Source organism: Cupressus sempervirens, chromosome 10 (genome assembly GCF_028749045.1).
Source record: "Cupressus sempervirens isolate cs-2001-9-10 chromosome 10, ASM2874904v1, whole genome shotgun sequence".
NCBI classification, from domain to species: Eukaryota; Viridiplantae; Streptophyta; class Pinopsida; order Cupressales; family Cupressaceae; genus Cupressus; species Cupressus sempervirens.
In genome coordinates this window covers 241,056,164-241,076,840 of record NC_143127.1, presented here as the reverse complement: position 1 = coordinate 241,076,840, position 20,677 = coordinate 241,056,164, and the positions used below count along the sequence as shown (strand labels likewise).

The following is a 20,677-nucleotide window of genomic DNA, read 5'->3' as shown; positions in this document are numbered from 1 at the left end:
GAAGGCACTAGGTCATGTTGATTAGATTACTCAGATGAACAATTTGATGTTCATTCCAAGATGATCTCTCAGGTAATGACCATGTTGAAGTGTGTGTGAGAATCAGAGGCCCACAATTCACACGTACATTATGTTTGTGCTTTGAATTGGTGTGCACATGCGCACCTCTTGGGGGTGCACATGTGTGCACCTCTTTTACCTTGGGTGTGTGTGGAGAGGGCATAGATAGCGGAGCAGCGCACCGAGGGAGGTGCAAAGGTGCAGTTGGAATTGGAGGTAAGGAGGAAATGATAAGGAGAGGGGAGGGGTTGGGGTGTTATATAAGACCTAGGAAGGTGCCTTGTGTGGACCTCCGAGGGTGCGTACATGTGCATGTGTGCATCCCCGAAGAGGGTTGAAGTGTGCATGTGTGCACTTGGTGCACATGTGCGCACTTTAAGCACAATAAGGTCCTATTTCTTAATTTATTGATTTTTTTCCTCTCTAACTACCTGACACTTGCACATGGGGTTGCAAGCTTTGGGTTTAACTATGGAGGAAACTCTGTAGTTAATCGCGCTCAGGCTGGAGTAGTACTGGGATGGGTGACCTCCCGGGAAGTCCTGGTGCTTCACCCTTGTGAGCATCACCTAGATCCAATGAGTGCTAAGTGTTCCATTTATTCTCATGAGAGATGGATTCATGTTGAATCACTACTCATGAAACATGGGTCAATGAGTTTGACTCAAAATCACACAATTAAATCCTGATATTCGCATCACTACGTGACACTTCCTAGTCAAAGACTGAGGTTTGACCTAGACCAAGAGGAGGGTCCAAAATGACCGAGGCTTCAGACTAGATGCCTCATAGGAAATTTTGAAACTAGGGGGTCCCCATTTTGTGACTCAAAATGGGGCGTACGTTGTGGGACCACAATAGGTAGAATCCCATTGATGGAACCCTAAACCCATAAGGATTGATTTTTTTTTGGTATAGTGAGACTATACCTAAGATTTGGTGGAGAGTAGTGAAGTTTGGGCAATCAAACCCCAAAATACCAACCAACCTATGTTAAGCTATTAAGGAAACAAAATTTGCTAGAACTTGAACATGTTTGGTTTTTAAAAAATTAAAGTGATATTTTCCTTTGTATTCCTATGTTAGGCACATGTGCACGAGGGGAAGTGAGATAACCCTTAGAGGGAGATGATTATAAGGATGTTTGTGTTTTGAACCTAAGAGAACTTTTATGTTATGGTATCGAAGTTAGAAAATAAAATAATCCAAGAACAATTTTATCTTCAAAAATCTAGAAAGGATTTATATTTCAATCTACTATATTAGCCACCTATCTTTCTACTTCATTTTTATGGCACTGGGAATGAAATTCATTTCCCTGTATGCATGGATCTAATGCCCAACTTTGAAATTTTAGTTTTAATATTGAGCCCATATCTCCATTTCCATGTATTTCGAATAACCTAATGTATAACATGAAAAAATACAAATTATATGTTAATTCTTTTATGTAAAAGGACAACCCTTGATTCATTTAAATACATCTACAAGACCTAAGAAGAATCTTGAAAACCATCCATAGGCATCAAAGCATAATTTTGGTAGCATAATAAACATATTTCATTATTGTATTCTATCAATAATTAAATTGGTAGTAGCATGTGTTTGACCAAAGGAAGCCAAACCTAACCTAGCAATTTTTTACAACAATGTCTATCAACACCATCCATTTGTATCATGAACCAAAACAACAAGAAGAGGAAGTGATTGTTTCACAAGTTTTAATTTTATGAATGGTCAATGAATTAATTAATAGCATCATCCTAATCTTATATTTTTCTTATATTTTTACATATTTATTCATTAATATTACTTATCTTAATTTCTTAATCTAAAATGAATTATTAGATTGTGTTAAATAATTTCTTTATTTTATTATTTTTTTATAAGATATATTATTATTAAATAATATGATTTTTCAAACCAGATTTATATTAAAATATACCATTTGATCTTCAACAATTATATAACATATAATTTCCCAATTTTAATTTTTTTTAAATACTAGCAATGACTGACCTCGAAGTTTGCCCATACCTTTTAGTTGTTAATTTTAAAATGAATAAAAAACTAAAAATTGGTGAGTGAGAAGCATTTTCATATAGCTAGCTTATTAAATCATAGTAAAATAAATAGAAAATGTGAGAGAACCTTGTAACATCATCAACAAGACTTATGATTGTTTATTCCAAATTGCAATTCTGGTTATTAATTATTGTACTTTTTTCTTCCCGAAGTATCCATTGTAACTTGAAAGAGGAGCATTGTGTTTGGTGAGCTGCTTCTCTTGTCTTTTATATAAGACAATGCCCATCACCAAATGATTGTCCACCCTGTCGTGCACGTCATTTTTCTAACATGGCTAAACCCTTGTTCTTCAATTCTATGGTTGGGATCAAACAACAATGTTTAATTTTGAAAAGCCATATTCATTTCATCTGTTCAGTGCATTTTACATAGATAGTTGAACCGTATAAGCCACGTACTCGACCTATTTCATAGGTTTCTACTACATGGACGTGACAGCACCACCTTGGCCTTTTAATTATTTGTTTACACCACTCCAACTGGTTTTCTTCCATAACACGAAATTAGCTACGCACTTAGATAGGTTTTATCAGCTGTAAAGACTATTTACAGCAAGCCAACTGTATATTCTTTGATAGGATATGTTTAGTGTAAAGAATGCACTAGAGACAGATATTTCATTGTGTTTTACAACCCAATACATTTGATGGTGATGTGATGCATCTGCCAGTCGTCCTTTCATTCACAAACCTCTGTACTCACGCCTTACACCGCTTATAAATAATAGTTATGATTACATAATTCAAATATGCCATCTACCTACGTCTTTCTTATTCAATACGTCTAAGTGAGTTTCATCGAGTTATGTATATATAACTTGGAAGACTCGCACAATTTAGGGCATCTTGTGGTTGTGGGTGGAAATGGGAGTGGCCACAGATTGTATTTTACTACTTCTTGGAGTCACCTCCAAACGCCGAAGAAACAAAGATTTCCTGGTACCTCATCTCTCTCCCACGAACATAAAAGCTCCATTAGAAAATGAAAACGATACTTCTCATTATGGTCATTTTAGGTTAGATTGTATGCGAGTTTTCTATGGAGTTTCAGATGATCAATATTTCAAAATATATTTTATACTTGACGAATACTAACACACCATTTAATCTGAAAATAAAATTAAAGAAATAAAAAAATCAAGGATTTTAAAGATCAGATATGAGGCTTGATAATCTATAATGTTGATTGTTAGTGTTTTTGAAATATATTTTTTCATCAATAATTGAACCACATTTTGTAATCTACAATCCAGATTAAGAAGTGCAATATTTGAAATTACATTCTGTAATATATTATCAGAATAAAATATATGTTGTCATAATAGATAACAGAATAGTTTGGAACAACGACCATTAATGTTATAGATTGTAGAATCCCATATCATTAAAATGAATGAGTTTTACTTTTATTGACAATGCAGACTGTGGAGGTAAAAGTTCGAATGGACTGTGAAGGCTGCGAAAGAAAAGTGAAGAATTCTGTCTCATCAATGAAAGGTCAGATATATTTATATTTATATATACTTTCTTTCAGATAGTTTTGTTTGCAGTGCTATATAATGTCTCCTCTCTGATATAGGATGAGCACCCAAACAACTTACAGGTTGATCACAATAGGCCATCACATATAAAGATTTAGGATGGAAATGAAGAATTGTTAGAGTTCAATGTATTGAGATGTGAAATTAAGAGTGGTTTGAATTTAATGTACTTGTGATTTTAGATTGTTGCTGATTTTGTATATATTTTGGTAGGTATTAAATCAGTAGAAGTGAACAGAAGTCAGAACAAATTGACAGTGTGTGGATATGTGGATGCGAAAAAGGTAGTGAAAAAAGTTTCCGAGGGAACAGGGAAAAGGGCAGAGCTGTGGCCGTATGTACCTTACAATCAAGTGTACTGTCCATATGCTCCACAGGTTTATGACAAGAAGGCTCCCCCGGGTTATGTTCGAAGCCTGGAATATGCACTTCTTACTCCCAACCGCTCTTGTGAAAAATACACAACACTTTTCAGTGATGACAACCCCAATGCCTGCACAATTATGTGACTCAAGACTCTCTATAAAATTTTGTTCTCTCTTTTTAACTAGCCTTCTAGATAATCTTTGATTGAGAATTTACCGTGCCCATTTAGAGCTACGTCAGCCAGCTCATTTCTATTTTTTCTGCTAAAGAAATCGGCCAATAATATTGGCAATGAGAAGTTGTTTTGTTGATTGCAACTGTAAAACAATAGTGAACCTAGTGGAATAATGGGTAAATGTTCCACAACCTCAAATTGGCTCTTAAACTTTTTGGGTTGTTGTGTTCAAGCATTTGACACATCTGCTGCTTTCACACTTGCATCAGGACCTCTCGGCCTAATTTTGTTCTTTCAAGTGTGATGTAGCTGCCGTACTATTGTTGCTGCAGACGATTTGAAGTTTTGTGTAACATGAGGCTTCGTGTTAAATTCAATGTTAGATGTGACCTAGGCATTGTAACTTTGAATTTTAAACTTGGAAGTAGTTTCAAAAGCATTAGTTCTTTACATAAGATTATTGTCCCATGTCCCCATTAGTTGTTTGAATAATATTAAAGAAATCTATGAAGATCTAAATATAAAATATAATAACATCATAAAATTTTTATAATAATTATAATTTATTTATATTAATTGTTAATAACTTAGATGTTGATATATTCTATATAATTGAAGTTTAAAAAAAAGAAAATTTGAAAATGGTGAAATTTTGATTAAATTTTGGTGGTTGTATACCAAAGGTTTCAAATATCAATTTTATAATCAATTAAATATTTATTTTTAAAAATAATATTCAATCATAAATTAAGAAAAAAAAAATCAGCTATCTTATGGTGTGTTGCAGATCTTCCTTAGAAAGATTCACAAAAAAATATTTGTGTCAAAAAATGGTGGTAATAGACGAGTGTGGTATGGTCCTAAAACAGACACTTTGAAAAAGTGGTTTTCAAAGATTCCTACCAAAAAACAAATTCGTTCATGTAGGTATTGAAATAAAGTACATATTAGGAAAGTAGATTCAAACAAATACAATTTTATTATTGAAGTCTTGTGAGATTCAATATCTGCCTCACATTTTGACATCAATTGACAAAAAAATTCAAAAATAGAAAAAAAGCTTCCACTTTTTGTCTAAAGTGAGACCCAACTTCTTGCACTCACTTCATTAACTATAAAAAAATAAAAATAAAAAATCTTTACAATGCCTAAGACATTCCACTTGATACATTAAAAGGATTAGAGAAGGTAATTTAATTCATATTGAACTTCCATTTATTCTCCAAGTTTTCGTTTAGCCCCCCTCTAAACTCACAAAAATACATAAAGGATTGTTTAGCCTATGTCCATTCTCTGTCAGAGTCTCAATGAACCTTCTTTAGAGAGACTTTGTTTATTGAAGACCTTAGGGAGGTTGTCTTCTCCATGATCAATGGTAAATCCCCTAGCTTTGATGGTTTGCCATGTGAATTATACAAAATGATGAAGGGTGGTCCCCTTAATACCATAGACACATAACAAAAACAAAGAAACAACATCAATTGTGAGAAAAAAATATAAGCTTCTAATTATTGTTGCAAATGCAAAATTATAGAATTCAAAATTACAATATGCTAACTCACATGGGCACCTTCATTATAGTAATGTGCAAGAGGAAGCTGCGAACTATCGCCTAGAGTTGTCTCGGACAATGTTCAGGTCTTTCTTAAATAGGCAATTTTATGTCGTCAGGAAGGTTATAGACACTCAAACATAAGACCTAAGGCTAATAGACCCTACAATTCATATAGAGTTGGCCAAATACACTTTTGACATTTATTTTAGAAGTTTCGAGTAGCCCAACTTCAGAAGACCATAACTCTCAAACTATTGCTCGGGTTGGCTATTATAACCACTTTTCAAAAATCTCAGCTCTTGATCGACAGGCTTAGGTCTACAAAAGCATCTATCCATTGAGTTTGTGTGCCTCATTTGGGGCCTCTAAGGCCTTCAAAACTGAGCCTAAAGTTTTTATACCAAAATTATACACCGAAAATTTGTAATAACTTTACAAATGCATACAATCTAGCCATAAAACTCCACTGAAAAATTGATATAAATAAAATGAACCTTCACCATTGGAATTAGAACACTCTGAGCTTGTATGACTGACTTACTAAGTAGCAAGCCTCCACAAACAAAAAATCTGCATTAAGATAACCCTTATTGAAACAACTAAAAGGAAATATTTTTGGGTGATGCAAGATTGCTCTTACACCTAGGATGCTCCTGCATTAGACACTTGGGATAATTTGAGAAGTGACCCTGTTACATCTCAACTATTAAGAGGAAAACCAAGACAGTTAACCTCCTCCTTTGCTAGCCATAACGAATCTTCTTCTAACCTCCCTTTCTATTTGACCAAGTATTCTTCATAAGTTATGTTTCTTGTACTTTTTTCAACACGACTGTCTAGTATCTCCTCAATCTCTTTTGTAGTTGAACTAGCTGTTAGAATACTCTATTACACTACTACAACTCCATCCCCACCACCTCCTTTATGGTACTTTGTCAAATTTGAAATATAAGATACTGGTGAAATATTCAATTCAGTAGGCAATTCCACTTCATAGGCATTTCTAGAATCATGCATTTTCACTATCTTGCATGGTCCAAACTTCTTCATTTTTAGCTTATTATATGCCCTAGTTGGAAATCCCTAGGGGTATGTTTTCCCACTGGAAAATGCTCCTTTCACAAATGAACCATGACATCATCTCCAATATGAAATTCCTTATACATTATATTCATGGATGCCTTAGCCTTATACTGTGTATTCATCTTGATAATGTGTTTCCTCACCTCCTCGTAGATATTCTTTAAATGTTCAACAAATTTTTCTACTTTAGCACTACTTATCTCTCCTTTATCCAATTGCCTCAACTCAGAAGCGTTTATGGGACTACTCCCATATACAATCTGGAATGGTGATTTACTAGTACTCCTATTGACATAATTATTATATACAAATTATGCTTGTGGTAAAATCAAATCCCAACCTTTTGGCTTGTCTCCAACCAAACATCTCAGCAAATTTCTCAAACTACAATTCACAACTTTTGTCTACCCATCAGTCTGTGGATGATGTGATGAACTGAACTTCAAAATATGTCTTCAATTTCTTCCATAATGTATGCCAGAAATACCCAACAAACTTGGTGTCTCAGTTTGAAACTATACTCTTTGGCAGACTGTGTAGTCTCACCACTTCTCTGAAAAACAACTTTGCCACATGAACAACATCACTAGTCTTCTTGCAAGGAATAAAATGTGTCATCTTTGAAAATTTGTCAACCACAAAAAAAATAGAATCATGACCTCATTGAGCCCTTGGTAATCCAAGAACAAAATCCATGTTGACATCCTCACACGACTTCTCTGGTATAGGTAATGGCTGATACAACCTTGTATTTTGCTTCACTCCTTTCGCCATCTAACATACTTTGCAAATCTATATAAACTTTTTCACATATTGTTGTAGCTGTAGTCAATAATAGTTCTCAGTAACCAAACCAATGGTCTGTTCTCTCCCAATGTGTCCAGCCAATCCTCCACTATGCTTCTCCTTGATGAGATTCTCTCTTATTGAGCTTCTAGGAATCCACAACTGGATTCATTTGAACAAAATATCATCTTAGATTATGAATTCCAACCACTTCACTTTGTCAAGTGTAAAAGGTTTTGTACAAGCCTTCGACACTTCACCAAAATAAGGATCCTATGGATATAAATTCTTGAGTTCCTTGAAACCAACCACCTCAATCTGCATCTCTATTACCAAAAGTTATCTTCTATTAAGAGCATCTACAACTCTATTAGACTTCCCACTCCTATGTTTCAAAACAAATGTATAACTCTATAAGAACTCAACCCACTTCAAATACATTTGCATCAATTTTCCTTCACTATTCAAATATTGCAAAGCTTGATGATCAATATACAAAAAAAACTCCTTAGGAAGAAGATAGTGTCTCCACTTCTTCAATGCTTGAACTATAGAATAAAATTCCTAATCATTAACAGAATATTTTATTTTTCCATCCTTCAATTTCTCACTAAAGTAAGAAATAGATCTACCTTCTTGGCTCAAAAAAGCTCCTATTGATGTACCACTAGCATCACAATCTACCTAAAACAACTTGTTAAAATATGGAAGTGCTAAAACAAGTTGCTCTATAACTTTCTATTTCAACAAATTAAAACTCTTATATACTCCTACAATCCACTTAAATTCATTCATATCCCCTCTCATTGTTTCAATCAAGAGTCCACAAATACCACTAAAACCTCTTATGAAATTTTTGTAAAAACTAGCCAGTCCATGAAAAGGTCTTATCTCTGTAGCACTCTTTAGTTTAGGTCATTCAAGGATAGCTTTCACTTTCTCCAGGTCCATTTTCAAACCTTCTCCCGAGACTACAAATCTTAGCAAGTACACCAACTCCTTCACAAAACTACACTTCTTCAGGTTTATTAGCAACTTCTCTTGCCTCAACTTATCAAACACCTTTCGAATATGCATCAAATGCTCCTCCAATGTCTTACTAAAGATCAAAATATCATCTTGGCAAAATAATGAAAAACTTACCGAAAAACTCCTTTAGTACCTCATTCATGAGCTGCATGAAAGTGCTTGGTGCATTGGTTAGCCCAAAAGGCATGACTAACCACTTGTATAGTCCTTCCCTTGTCTTGAAAGAAGTCTTCCACTCATCACCTTCTCTGATGTGAATCTAATGGTATCTGCTGTCACTTAGGTTTGCACCCTTATCCAAAGCCTATGCATGAGGACAACCTAGTGAAACATGGAAACAACCTCCAAGCTGTGGGACTTGAACTGTGAGGTTGAGTCTCCAGAGAAGGCCAGCTTCCTCTTACTCTCAAGGCACAACTAACTACTCTTGGAGAGGATAAGGGAGAAGGAGAGCATGAAAGCAAATATACCTAATCTAATCTAAAGAGGTGATGCACCAAAATAGAGTGTTCAAACCAATCCCTTCCCATATATGCACTATTGAACCAGAATGAAACTAAGGATATACACATTAAAACTTGCTTTAATCTAATAATCACATGCTGATCAAAAGACCAAGATGAAATGACACAAGGAAAGAGAGATTCACTTATATTATCATTCATTGACCAATAGGAGATACAGTCATGCAGATTATAGATTTCCACAATACACTAGTAGAAGCAAAGAGTTCTTGCACTTCACACCAATGGCTAAAGGAGATAAGGCAAAAATCATACAGTTCAGAGGCAAGGGGAATTTTACACTAGAATTGTAGAGTAACAGCAGAGAAAAATAGAGAAAGGTCGACTTACAAAATTCATAAAAATTTTCCTTTATAGCTCAGGCATAACTAGGATGTCCTCCAATAGTAATTACTTCACAACAACCTGCCATTAAGTCCTGCAGAGAACAATCATGGAGAAAATCTGATCTGGATACAGATCCAGATGCAATGATATCTTATCTTGGTTGGAACAAGGCCCCAAGAAGACAGAAACGGCACCATGACTGTGCTCTGACCAGGTAGATAGATAGATCGAGGTGGTAGAGTGTTCTTCTTTGTTTCACATTTACATCCAGGGTGGTTGAAATCGATCATGAAGATCATATTCGTGCAAAACCCTTGATTTCCCCTATTTCTGTCTCATGAATTAGCAAGGTTAGAAAATCAACCTATCTTGGCACTGGGATGAGCCACATGGACCAATAGTCTTTTATCTGTTTGCCACCCTGCAAAGTCTCCCCAAGTTGACCATGTCTTTTAACTAACCGCGCTAGCTCAACCTTGACTGTGGTGGTCTTGCTAAAACCCTGACCGTGGCAATTATTCTAACCGCTGTCATTAACTGTCAATGTTGCTTGAGCCACCGAGACACATGTCGTTGAGGCGCTATGTAGCTATGTGTATCCTTTGAGCAATTTCCCATAGCTAGATTGTGCACACCATGGATCCAGACAGATCTGACGATCAGGAAGACTTGTTGAATTACTGCGCTTTGACCTTAAAACTTTTGGGCCCACGAACCAATGTCAGCACACTTGGCAACCATGTGGCACAACCTGGCATCATCCCTGTGGTTTACAAGAGAACACGGGTCCACCTCGCTATGTGTCACTGAGGTGCTATGTCGCTATGGGTAATTGCTACAAGGATATGCATAGCGACATAGCGCCTCGACGACACGTGTCTCGATGGCTCAAGCAACATTGACAGTTAATGATAGTGGTTAGAATAATTGCCACAGTCAGGGTTTTAGCAAGACCACCGCAATCAAGGTTGAGCTGGCATGGTTAGTTAAAAGACGTGGTCAACTCGGGGAGACTTTGCAGGGTGGCAAAAAGATAAAAGACTGTTGGTTGACGTGGCTCATCCCGGTGCCAAGATAGGTTGATTTGCTGACCTTGCTGATTCATGAAACAGAAATAGAGGAAATCAAGGGTTTTGCATGAATCTGATCTTCGTGATCGATTTCAACCACCCTGGATGTAAATGTGAAACAAAGAAGAACACTCTACCACCCCGATCTATCTATCTACCTGGTCAGAGCATAGTTATGCTATCATTTCTGTCTTCTCAGGCCTTGTTCCAACCAAGATCAGATATCATTGCATCTGGATCTGTATCCAGATCAGATTTTCTCCATGATTGTTCTCTGCAGGACTTAATGGCATTTTGTTGCAAAGTAATTACTATTGGAGGACATCCCAGTTATGCCTAAGCTATAAAGGAAAAATTTTATGAATTTTGTAGGGTCGACCTTTCTCTGTTTTTCTCTATTGTTGCTCTACAATTCTAGTGTAAAATTCCCCTTGCCTCTGAACTGCATGATTTCTGTCTTATCTCCTTCAGCCATTGGTGTGAAGTGCAAGAACTCTTTGCCTCCACTAGTGTTTTGTGGAAATTTGTAATCTACATGAATGTACCTCCTATTAGTCAATGAATGATAATATAAGTGAATCTCTCTTTCCTTGTGTCATTTCATCTTGGTCTTCTAATTAGCATGTGATTATTAGATTAAAGCAAGTTTGAGTGTGTATATCCTTAGTTTCATTATGGTTCAATAGTGCATATATGGGCAGAGATTGGTCTGAACACTCTATTTTGGTGCATCACCTCTTTAGATTATATTAGGTAGATTTGCTTTCATGCTCTCCTTCTTCCTTTTCCTCTCCAAGAGTAGTTAGGTGCACCCTGATAGTAAGAGGAAGTCGGCCTTCTCTAGAGACTCAACCTTACAGTTCAAGTCCCATAGCTTGGAGGTTGTTTCCATGTTTCACTAGATTGTCCTCATGCATAGGCTTTGGACAAGGGTGCAAACCTAAGTGACAACAGTTTTTGGCACACCCGGTGGGACAAATTTTTCAAAAAATTTCAAGCCTACTGGTGTCAAAAGGGAAGATTTTAAGATCAATACCGAGGATATAGTACTAGCTTCGGTGTTTAAGCCTTTAAGAGGCTCATTCTTCAAAGTACTTGGCAACTCTGAGCTTCAAATACATATCTAGTTCCAGACCAAAGTTGCAGTGATTCATGCCCAGAGCTGAAACAAGGGCATCTTCTAGAGGTAAGTTTCAGTATCAAGAGCTTTCATTTTCAAACCCTAGAAGAAGGAAGACTAGAATATCTTTATCATCAATTAGGAGTACAATAGTAACAAATACACCTACAAGATCTATCTCTATCCTCTTGTTGTTAGATCTCAGCCTAGACTGCCATTAATACATATCAATAGATCACTTGTCTATATGGCATTGCCTAGAGCTCATACTTTTGCCACCTTTAATTGTGGGAGCCCTCTCTTATTAGCCCAAAGACATGACATACCAGTAGCTACCCTCAAAAGTATACCAGAGTTTATTGGTGAAACTTCTATCTCCCCCTCAGAACACATTCAAGAGATTGCAAATGTCTGCAATATCCATTGTATTACAGAGGATGATGTTGCGGTTAGGCTCCTAGCCTCATCCTGTAAGGAAAAGAACAACAATAGTATAGAGGTTTAGATCATGGTTCTATAATAGATTGGGATGGGTTAGGAGCAGGATTGTGCAAACATTTTGAGGATAAAAGTGATTATTTGTCACTTTTAGAGCAGTTGACTACTATAAAAAGAGCCCCCCATGAATGTATGACTGATTTTAATTATAGATTTCAAAAGCAATGGTATAGAATACCTACTTCAGTGAAGCCTACCCCTAGTAATGCCTTCTTGCATTACCTTAGAGCTTTTAACAGTGATATTGCCACTACAATCCAAACTATGGGAGGAGATACCTTGCCTAATGCTTATGACATAGCAATAAGGGCAGAAAATATATTGATACAAGGAGGTAAGTTAGCTCCAAGGCCTCCTATTCCTTTCTTCCCTGATGTTCCAAATCATCAACTAGCAATGGCTCCTCTTCCCACAACTTCTACATCACAATCCTTTGTCCCAGTTCCTCAAGCTTCCACATCTTCAAATGGGATAGATGAAATCAAAGAGATGATGCAATCTCTAATGCAGAACATGGATAAAAGAGAAAAGAACCTAGAGAAAAGATTGCAAGATTATGGGAAGAAGTTGGAGGATAACTCCTCTACGATGCAGAAGGTAAGCAACAAGGTGGTGACTTTAGAAAGACAGCAAGCTCAAGGTAGTAAGCTTCCTCAATTGCAATATCAAACTCCAAATAGTGCTAGGCCTCCAAATCCTAATCATTGGAACAATTCTTTTGATTAGAGTAGGCAAGGTGGCCATGCTTCAATCTCAAATGTCAACCAAAGTAGGGCCATAGTCCCTCAAAACAATATGGCTCAAGATCAAGATTTTTGTCCCTCCTATAACTACTCCTATGCCTATTGCATGTGTCAGAAGGCTGAATCGTTTATGGCTTTGACAGTCCAAGGACCTACAGCAAAACAATCATACAAGGAGGACCAATTTAAAGATGTTGTAGATATGCAAAGACAGGGTGATTGCTCTTTTATGAATCATCAGATGGAGGAACATTGTAATGTAAACCAGGATTCCATTACTCATAACACTAGAAGCAAAAGAAGAGCTATGGAAGATGTTGTTCTTCCTCCTCCCAATCAGGCCTCAACTTCAAATGCAATATCTCATGAGCAAGAAGAAAATAATCAATCAAGTGCCCTTCAGCAGCAAAGGCAGAATCATGGCAGAAAAGATACAAGTGATCCTCAGGTTATTCCATCTCAACCCCATACAATTGTAGCTCCCAAGGGTTCTACCAAAACACTTACTATGCCATTCAGTGTGTTAGAGCAAATGAAGAAGACAAATGTGAATATCTCCATGTGGGATGCTATTGCTACTATACCCATGCAAAAGAGGTTGCTGCAACAAGAATTGGAAAGAATTGAACCAAAGGATCAGCCACCTAGTATGGAAAGTGCCAAAAGCCTAGTACAACCATCAAGGGAGGTAGAAACAAGTAAAAAGGTTAGACCTCCTCCATTCTATGTTTCTCTAATTATAGGGTGCAAACTAGTCCACAATTGCATGATTGATTCAGGGGCTAGCAGTTCAGTGATGCCTAGGTGTATTGTTGATGCTTTGGGAATGAAATATGAGCCCATTGTTAGGGATGTATTACGGTTGGTTGGTAGTACTGTCAAGACTGTAGGGATCCTTAGGAATGTGGAGATGGCCTTACATGCATGCCCTGGTTGTATTGTAACCCAAGATATCTCTGTTGCTGAGGTCAAGCCATATTTTGCCATCTGTCTGTCAAGAGACTTCACTGCCCAAATAGGTGGTTTCATATCTTCTGATTAGTCATATATGTCTATTAAGACAAGATATGGAGCCAATGCTTCAATCATAGAAAAGCCTCAAGCCCTCCATCATACTAAATCTTACACCCCTAATTCCATCAACATAAATTGCCCTATCCTAGAGATGGATGAGAATGACATAGTGAATGAGCCCAACACTTCCCTAGCAGAGATACCTGATTTTTTCTTGGATGAGTGGGCTAATGCGTATCAATTTGACCCTATGCTAGAAACCTTGAGACAGGTCTTAGTACATATTGTATATTGGAGAAAGATGCTCTAGTTCCCTATCTTGTGGAGTCTAAAGAAGATATGAGTGGGATATGGAGTATGTACTTTGATGGCTCAAGGAATAAGGTTGGGTCAGGGACTGGTATGATGTTAATTTCTCCTACACAAGTAAGGTACTACTTCTCCTTTAGGCTCCAATTCAGTTGCACTAATAATGTAGCCGAGTATGAATCCTTGATTCAAGGTCTCCTACTTGCTCAAAAAAGAGGAATTCAAGCCTTAAGGATGTATGGAGATAGTGAGTTGGTGGTTAATCAAGTAAGAAATCAGAATACCACCAAGAATGGTTTGCTCAAGTCTTATAAAAATAGGCTATGGGATTTTCTTGAAGGTTTCAATGCATTTAATATTCAAAGCATCCCTAGAAAAGAAAACAAACATGTTGATAGACTTGCAGCAATAGGTGCATCTTATGATGTGCCAGGGAATCTTGAGGAGGAGAAGAAGTAATAAATCAAAGTGGTAGTAAGACTTTCTATCCCATTATAGCAACATCCATTGGCAAGTGTTTGAATCTGATGAGCAAATTGTGAGCTTCTTGCAGAACGAGGCAGAATTTTCAGAGAGAAATTAGTCAAGAATGCAGGATCGGTATGGTGACCAAATCATTAACCTCAGCTCCAACAAGCTACCTAAAGGTCTCATTACTCTAGAGAGTGTTTTTAATCTTGATGATCAAGCAAGAGGCAGGGCCATGAACCTAGCTACTGATGAAGATGACTACACTCCAGTCATGATTATTGATGGAAAGTCCTTAAACATGGGGAAGGAATGTTTTGAAATTGAACAAGAAAATTTTATTCATCTATGTCAAGAATTTAATGATGTATTCGCTTGGACATATGATGACTTAAAGGGCTTTGACCCAAGGTTGTTTTAGCATACCATAGATCTAATTAATGATGTAAAACCAGTAAGACAAAAACAGAGGCCAGTGAATCCTAAAATTGAACCCTTAATGAGAAAGGAGCTATCCAAGTTGATTGAGGCCAATATAATTTTTCCCATCAAACACTCATCATGGGTAGCAAACCTTGTCCCTATTAGGAAGAAGAACGGAGAAATTAGATTATGTGTGGACTTTAGGGACCTTAACCAAGCTTCCCTTAAAGATCACCATCCTCTCCCTTCTATGGAGAAAATTTTGTCCAAGGTCAGTGGTTCAAAGAGATTTTCATTTCTTGATGGATTTTCTGACTACAATCAAGTGCTGGTTAAAGAGTCTGAGAGGTACAAGATTGTATTTACCACTAAATGGGGTACCTATGCTTATTATAAGATGCCATTTGGGCTAACCAATGCAAGTGCTACATTTCAGAAGGCAATGGAGATGGCTTTCAAAAGATTGATTGACAAGTTTGTCTAAGTTTACCTTGATGATATTATAGTGTATTCTAAGAATGCAGAAGATCATTTTGATCATCTAAAATAGGTATTCCTAAGATGCAAAGAGTTTGGGGTTTCCCTCAACCCAAGCAAGTGTGTCTCTGCTACTAACCAGGGAAAATTATTAGGACATATATTATCTGAAGATGGCTTAACCATTGATCCAGAGAGAACAAAAGCAATACTTGTCCTTCCTCTTCCTAAACACAAGAAAGGGCTGCAAAGTTTCTTAGGTAGGGAAAATTTTGTGAGAAGATTTATCCCTAATCTTGCCACCATGGTTAAACCTCTTACAGCTATGCTCAAGAAAGCTATGGTCTTTGCATGGACCAAGGAAGGGAAGGAAAGTTTTGAAGAGATCAAGACAGCCATAGCCTCAACCCCTACTCTCATGAATCCAAATTTTGAGAAAGATTTTGTCCTTTATACCCTAGGCAGTGAGTCAAGCATTTCTATTGTCCTGACTCAAAGAAGTGATAAAGGTGATGAGTAGCCCATAGCTTTCTTTAGTGAAGGGCTTAAAGAATATGAAGATAAATACAATTATGTAAAGAAGCAAGCCCTTGTAGTCATCAGAGCTTTAAAGAAATATAGACACCTCCTGTCTCATAATAAGATTCATTTTTTAGTACCCCATGCCAGTGTGAAAGATTTCCTTTTGAGCAAAGATATTAGTGAGAAAAGAGCTAGCTGGATTACTAAAGTGATGGAATATGATATTGACATTCAAATTCCCAAGCTGGTAAGAGGGAGTGGGTTGTGTAAACAGACGTTATTATCTCAGGAACCTAATGAGGAAGCTACTATGATACTGACTGAGCAACAAGAGGTAAGAAATAGTGACCCAAGGAGTTGGATGGATGATATGATGAATTTCTTACTAGGCAATGGATACCCTCAAGGATTAGATAGAATTAAAAGGAGATAGTATAGATTACAGTCAATTCCTTATGTCATAGTTGACAGTGTCCTCTTTAGAAAATATTTTAATGGAGCCCTATTAAGATGCCTTGATATAGACCAGGCTAAAAGAATGATCAAAGAACCTCATGATGGTCCTGATGGTGGCCACTTCTCAGCAAGGACAACTACAATGAAGATCATGAGGGTTGGTTATTACTGGCCATCTCTATTTCATAATTGTCATAAGTATGTGAGGAAGTGTGAAAAATGTGCCTTCTTCTCTGGCAAACAAAGACTTGCAACTCTTCCCCTTCATCCTATTCAGGTGGACCAACCTTTTGCTCAGCGGGGATTGGATTTCATAGGCCCTATCAATCCTTCTTCCATTTCTGGTCACAAATGGATTTCAGCTACTATAGATTACTTCACCAGATGGACAGAGGCAGTTGCCTTGAAGGATGCCACTGAATCTTCAGTTGTTGAATTCCTTGATGGAATTGTGACCAAGTTTGGTGCCCCCTCAACCATTATTTCAGATAATGCAAAGTCTTTTTTTGGAGCTTAGATTTGTGCATGGGTAGTGGATCATAATATCTATTTGAGCACATCCTCAAATTACTATCCTCAAGGTAATGGCCTGGCTGAGTCGTCCAACAAGAACCTGATCAAAATCATGAAAAGGACAATAGAAGATAACTAGAGGTGTTGGCATAAGAAACTGAAGACTGCACTGTGGGCTGACAGAATAACACCTAAAAGGTCAATAAGGAATTCACCATTTGTGTTAGTTTATGGCAAAGAAGCAAGGCTTCCAATTTTATTGGAGTTCCCATCCCTAGAGCTAGCTCATCAGCTAGAGTTGTTTGAAGATGATGCCATGATAGTAAGAATGACAGAGTTAATGGAGCTAGAAGAGAAGAGAATTAAAGCCATGCAGACCCTAGAGACACACCAGCAGTAGGTAAAAAAGAGTTTTGACAGGAAAGCTAGGGCCAGAATCTTTAGGGAGGGAGATTTGGTTTTGAAATGGGATGAAAATAGGGAAAAACCAGGAAGACACTCAAAGTTTGATGCATTATGGAGTGGCCCCTATCTGATTATCAGTTGCAAACAGGCCAATGCTTTTCAGTTAAGCAGGCCTAGTGGTGAAATTTTTCCCATCCCAATTAATGGGATCTATCTCAAGCCATGTTTCTGAGGGTTTGAGATTCCATGTACATAGTTAGTTAGTTTCATTTCTAGTTTGTTCCATTATTTGTTCCAAGAAGTGCACGAGCACAAGATTGACTCCGTGAGACAACAAGTTTTGATATTTTGAAGGGCACAGAGAAGGAGGTTTTGGTCTCTAGTTCCAGTTGCAGAGATAGGAGTTTTAGGGTTTCCCTCCCAGAAGTAGGGTTAGAGTTTCACAATTTACTCAAGATCCACATCTTTTGGACTTTGTAGCCCAATGGATGCTTCAGGCCACTGGTCTTATGCATAGCAGGCTAGCATCCCCTGTGAGTTGCCAGATTTGTTGGTCATTTTTGCCTTCCCGCTAAAATCACCACATTTGAATTCAACGTTAACATTCATAGGTTTTAAATATTCAAATATTCAAAAAAGGGCACAGAATACTTTACTAACCTCAAATATTTCTTTCCCTGCATTTTTTTTTTTTTGTTTTCGTGGGCTCACAAGTCCCCATCGTTGGATCGAGAATGATCAACGGATGGCGCTATCTCACTATGGAAAGCTGTGAGGAAATTATCCATAGTGACATAGTGCCTTTTCACCACATAACAAGGTGGGTCTTCCTTTTCTTCATTGTTTCTTCGGCGCCGAGTTTTGCTAGATCCATGGCGGGTGCTATGGCGCTATCAAAAAATTTGTGTTCCTCGTCGTTAGCAACATAGCACCCAGACGAAAAGTGTTACTGCGATGACATCAATTTTTAGGTGGGTCCCAAGTACGCCCCATCAAATATCAATGATGAATTTTGGCACACATTGGCAGTGGTCAATTTTATCATGGCTGAGGTATGACTATGTAGAATGTGGGCCCTGTGAGGACTTGTCAAACAGGTTGGCATGTCGCCAGTTCTCATTGGTTGGTACATTGATAGATCGAATCCATCTTGCTCGTCGCCAGATCTCAGAAAATCAACGATGGGCGCTATCTCGCTATGGGAAGTTACTCGGAGGATATCCATAGTGACATAGCGCCCCGACGATGTGTGGCACAGATGATAGCATTCCCCCCCTTTTCCAAAGTAATACTATGGCTCATCCTCAGTGGAAATTGTCAGGTGGGTCCACAATTCGCAAGGTCGAGGTTATCGTGTGGGTAGAAAAGTGACAACACCAAAGGGTGCTATGGCACTATCGAGAAACTTATTCTTCTCACCGTTAGCGACATAGTGCCCAACCAATAAAGGAGCATGGTGGGACCTTAGGCAACGTGGAAAGTGATAGAAATCGAAAGAGGATTTTGATTCATTGCCAGCTATCCAGATCTTTTGATGTTAGCAGTATCCTGGACCCACACCCCTCTCAAATGCATGAAGGTTTCCTCACCCTTGGATCAATCTGGATCAATGGTGGGTGCTATCTCGCTATGGAAAGCTACGAGGATATTACCCATAGTGACATAGTGCCTCAGTGACACGTAGCGAGGTGGACCCGTGTTCTCTTGTGAACCGTAGGGATGATGCCAATTTGTGCCAGTGGTTGCCAAGTGTGCTAATGTTGGTTCATGGGCCCAGAAGTTTTAAGGGCAAAGCGCAATAATTCGGTGAGTCTTCTCGATCGTCAGATCTATCTAGATCCACGGTGAGTGCTATCTCGCTATGGGAAATTGCTCGGAGGATACACATAGTGACATAGTGCCTCAATGACACATGTCCTGGTGGCTCAAGAAACATTGATAGTTAATGATAGCGGTTAGAATAATTGCCACGATTAGGGTTTTAGCAAGACCACCGCAGTCAAGGTTGAGTTGGTGTGGTTAGTTAAAAGACATGGTCAACTCGGGGAGACTTTGCAAGGTGGCGAAAAGATAAAAGACTATTGGTGCACGTGGCTCATCTTGGTGCCAAGATAGGTTGATTTCCTAACCTTTCTGGTTCATGAGACAGAAACAAGGGAAATCAAGCATTTTGCACGAATCTGATCTTCATGATCGATTTCAACCACCCTGGAGTAAATGTGAAACAAAGAAGAACACTCTACCACCCTGATCTATCTATCTACCTAATCAGAGCATAGTTATGGCACCATTTTCGTCTTCTCGGGGCCTTGTTCCAACCAAGATCAGATATCATTGCATTTGGATCTGTATCTAGATCAGATTTTCTCCATGATTGTTCTCTACGAGACTTAATGGCAAGTTGTTGTGAAGTAATTACTATTGAAGGACATCCCAATTATGCCTGAGCTATGAAGGAAAAATTTTACGAATTTTGTAGGGTCGACCTTTCTCTATTTTTCTCTGTTGTTGCTCTGCAATTCTAGTGTAAAATTACCCTTGCCTCTTAATTGCATGATTTATGCCTTATCTCCTTTAGCCATTGGTGTGAAGTGCAAGAACTCTTTGCCTCCACTAGTGTTTTGTGGAAATCTATAATCTGCATGACTGTACCTCCTATTGTTCAATGAATAATAATATAAATGAATCTCTCTTTCCTTGTGTCATTTCATCTAGGTTTCTGATCAGCATGTGATTATTAGATTAAAGCAAGTTTGAATGTGTATATCCTTAGTTTCATTCTGGTTCAATAGTGCATATATGGGCAGAGATTGGTTTGAACACTCTATTTTTGTGCATCACCTCTTTAGATTAGATTAGGTAGATTTTCTTTCATGCTCTCCTTCTCCCTTTTCCTCTCCAAGAGTAGTTAGGTGCACCCTGATAGTAAGAGGAAGTCGGCCTTCTCTAGAGACTCAACCTCACAATTCAAGTCCCATAGCTTGGAGGTTGTTTCCATGTTTCACTAGGTTGTCCTCATGCATAGGCTTTGGACAAGGGTGCAAACCTAAGTGACAACAGTATCCACTCTTCAAATCTATCTTTGTGAAATACTCATCTCCACTCAAATAGTCCATAATATCATCC

The 20,677-nt window shown here is 37.8% G+C and overlaps 1 protein-coding gene across 1 annotated transcript; it reads left to right on the top strand.

Annotated features, from left to right (window-relative positions):
• The first annotated feature begins 2,909 nt into the window (after positions 1-2,909).
• Positions 2,910-4,684, top strand: LOC149533527 (heavy metal-associated isoprenylated plant protein 20-like). The gene is made up of 3 exons (XM_089805543.1): positions 2,910-3,086; positions 3,569-3,644; positions 3,902-4,684. The coding sequence occupies exons 1-3, from the start codon at positions 3,012-3,014 to the stop codon at positions 4,195-4,197; spliced, it is 447 nt and encodes a 148-aa protein (XP_089661669.1). The 5' UTR covers positions 2,910-3,011; the 3' UTR covers positions 4,198-4,684.
• The last annotated feature ends 15,993 nt before the right edge of the window (positions 4,685-20,677 follow it).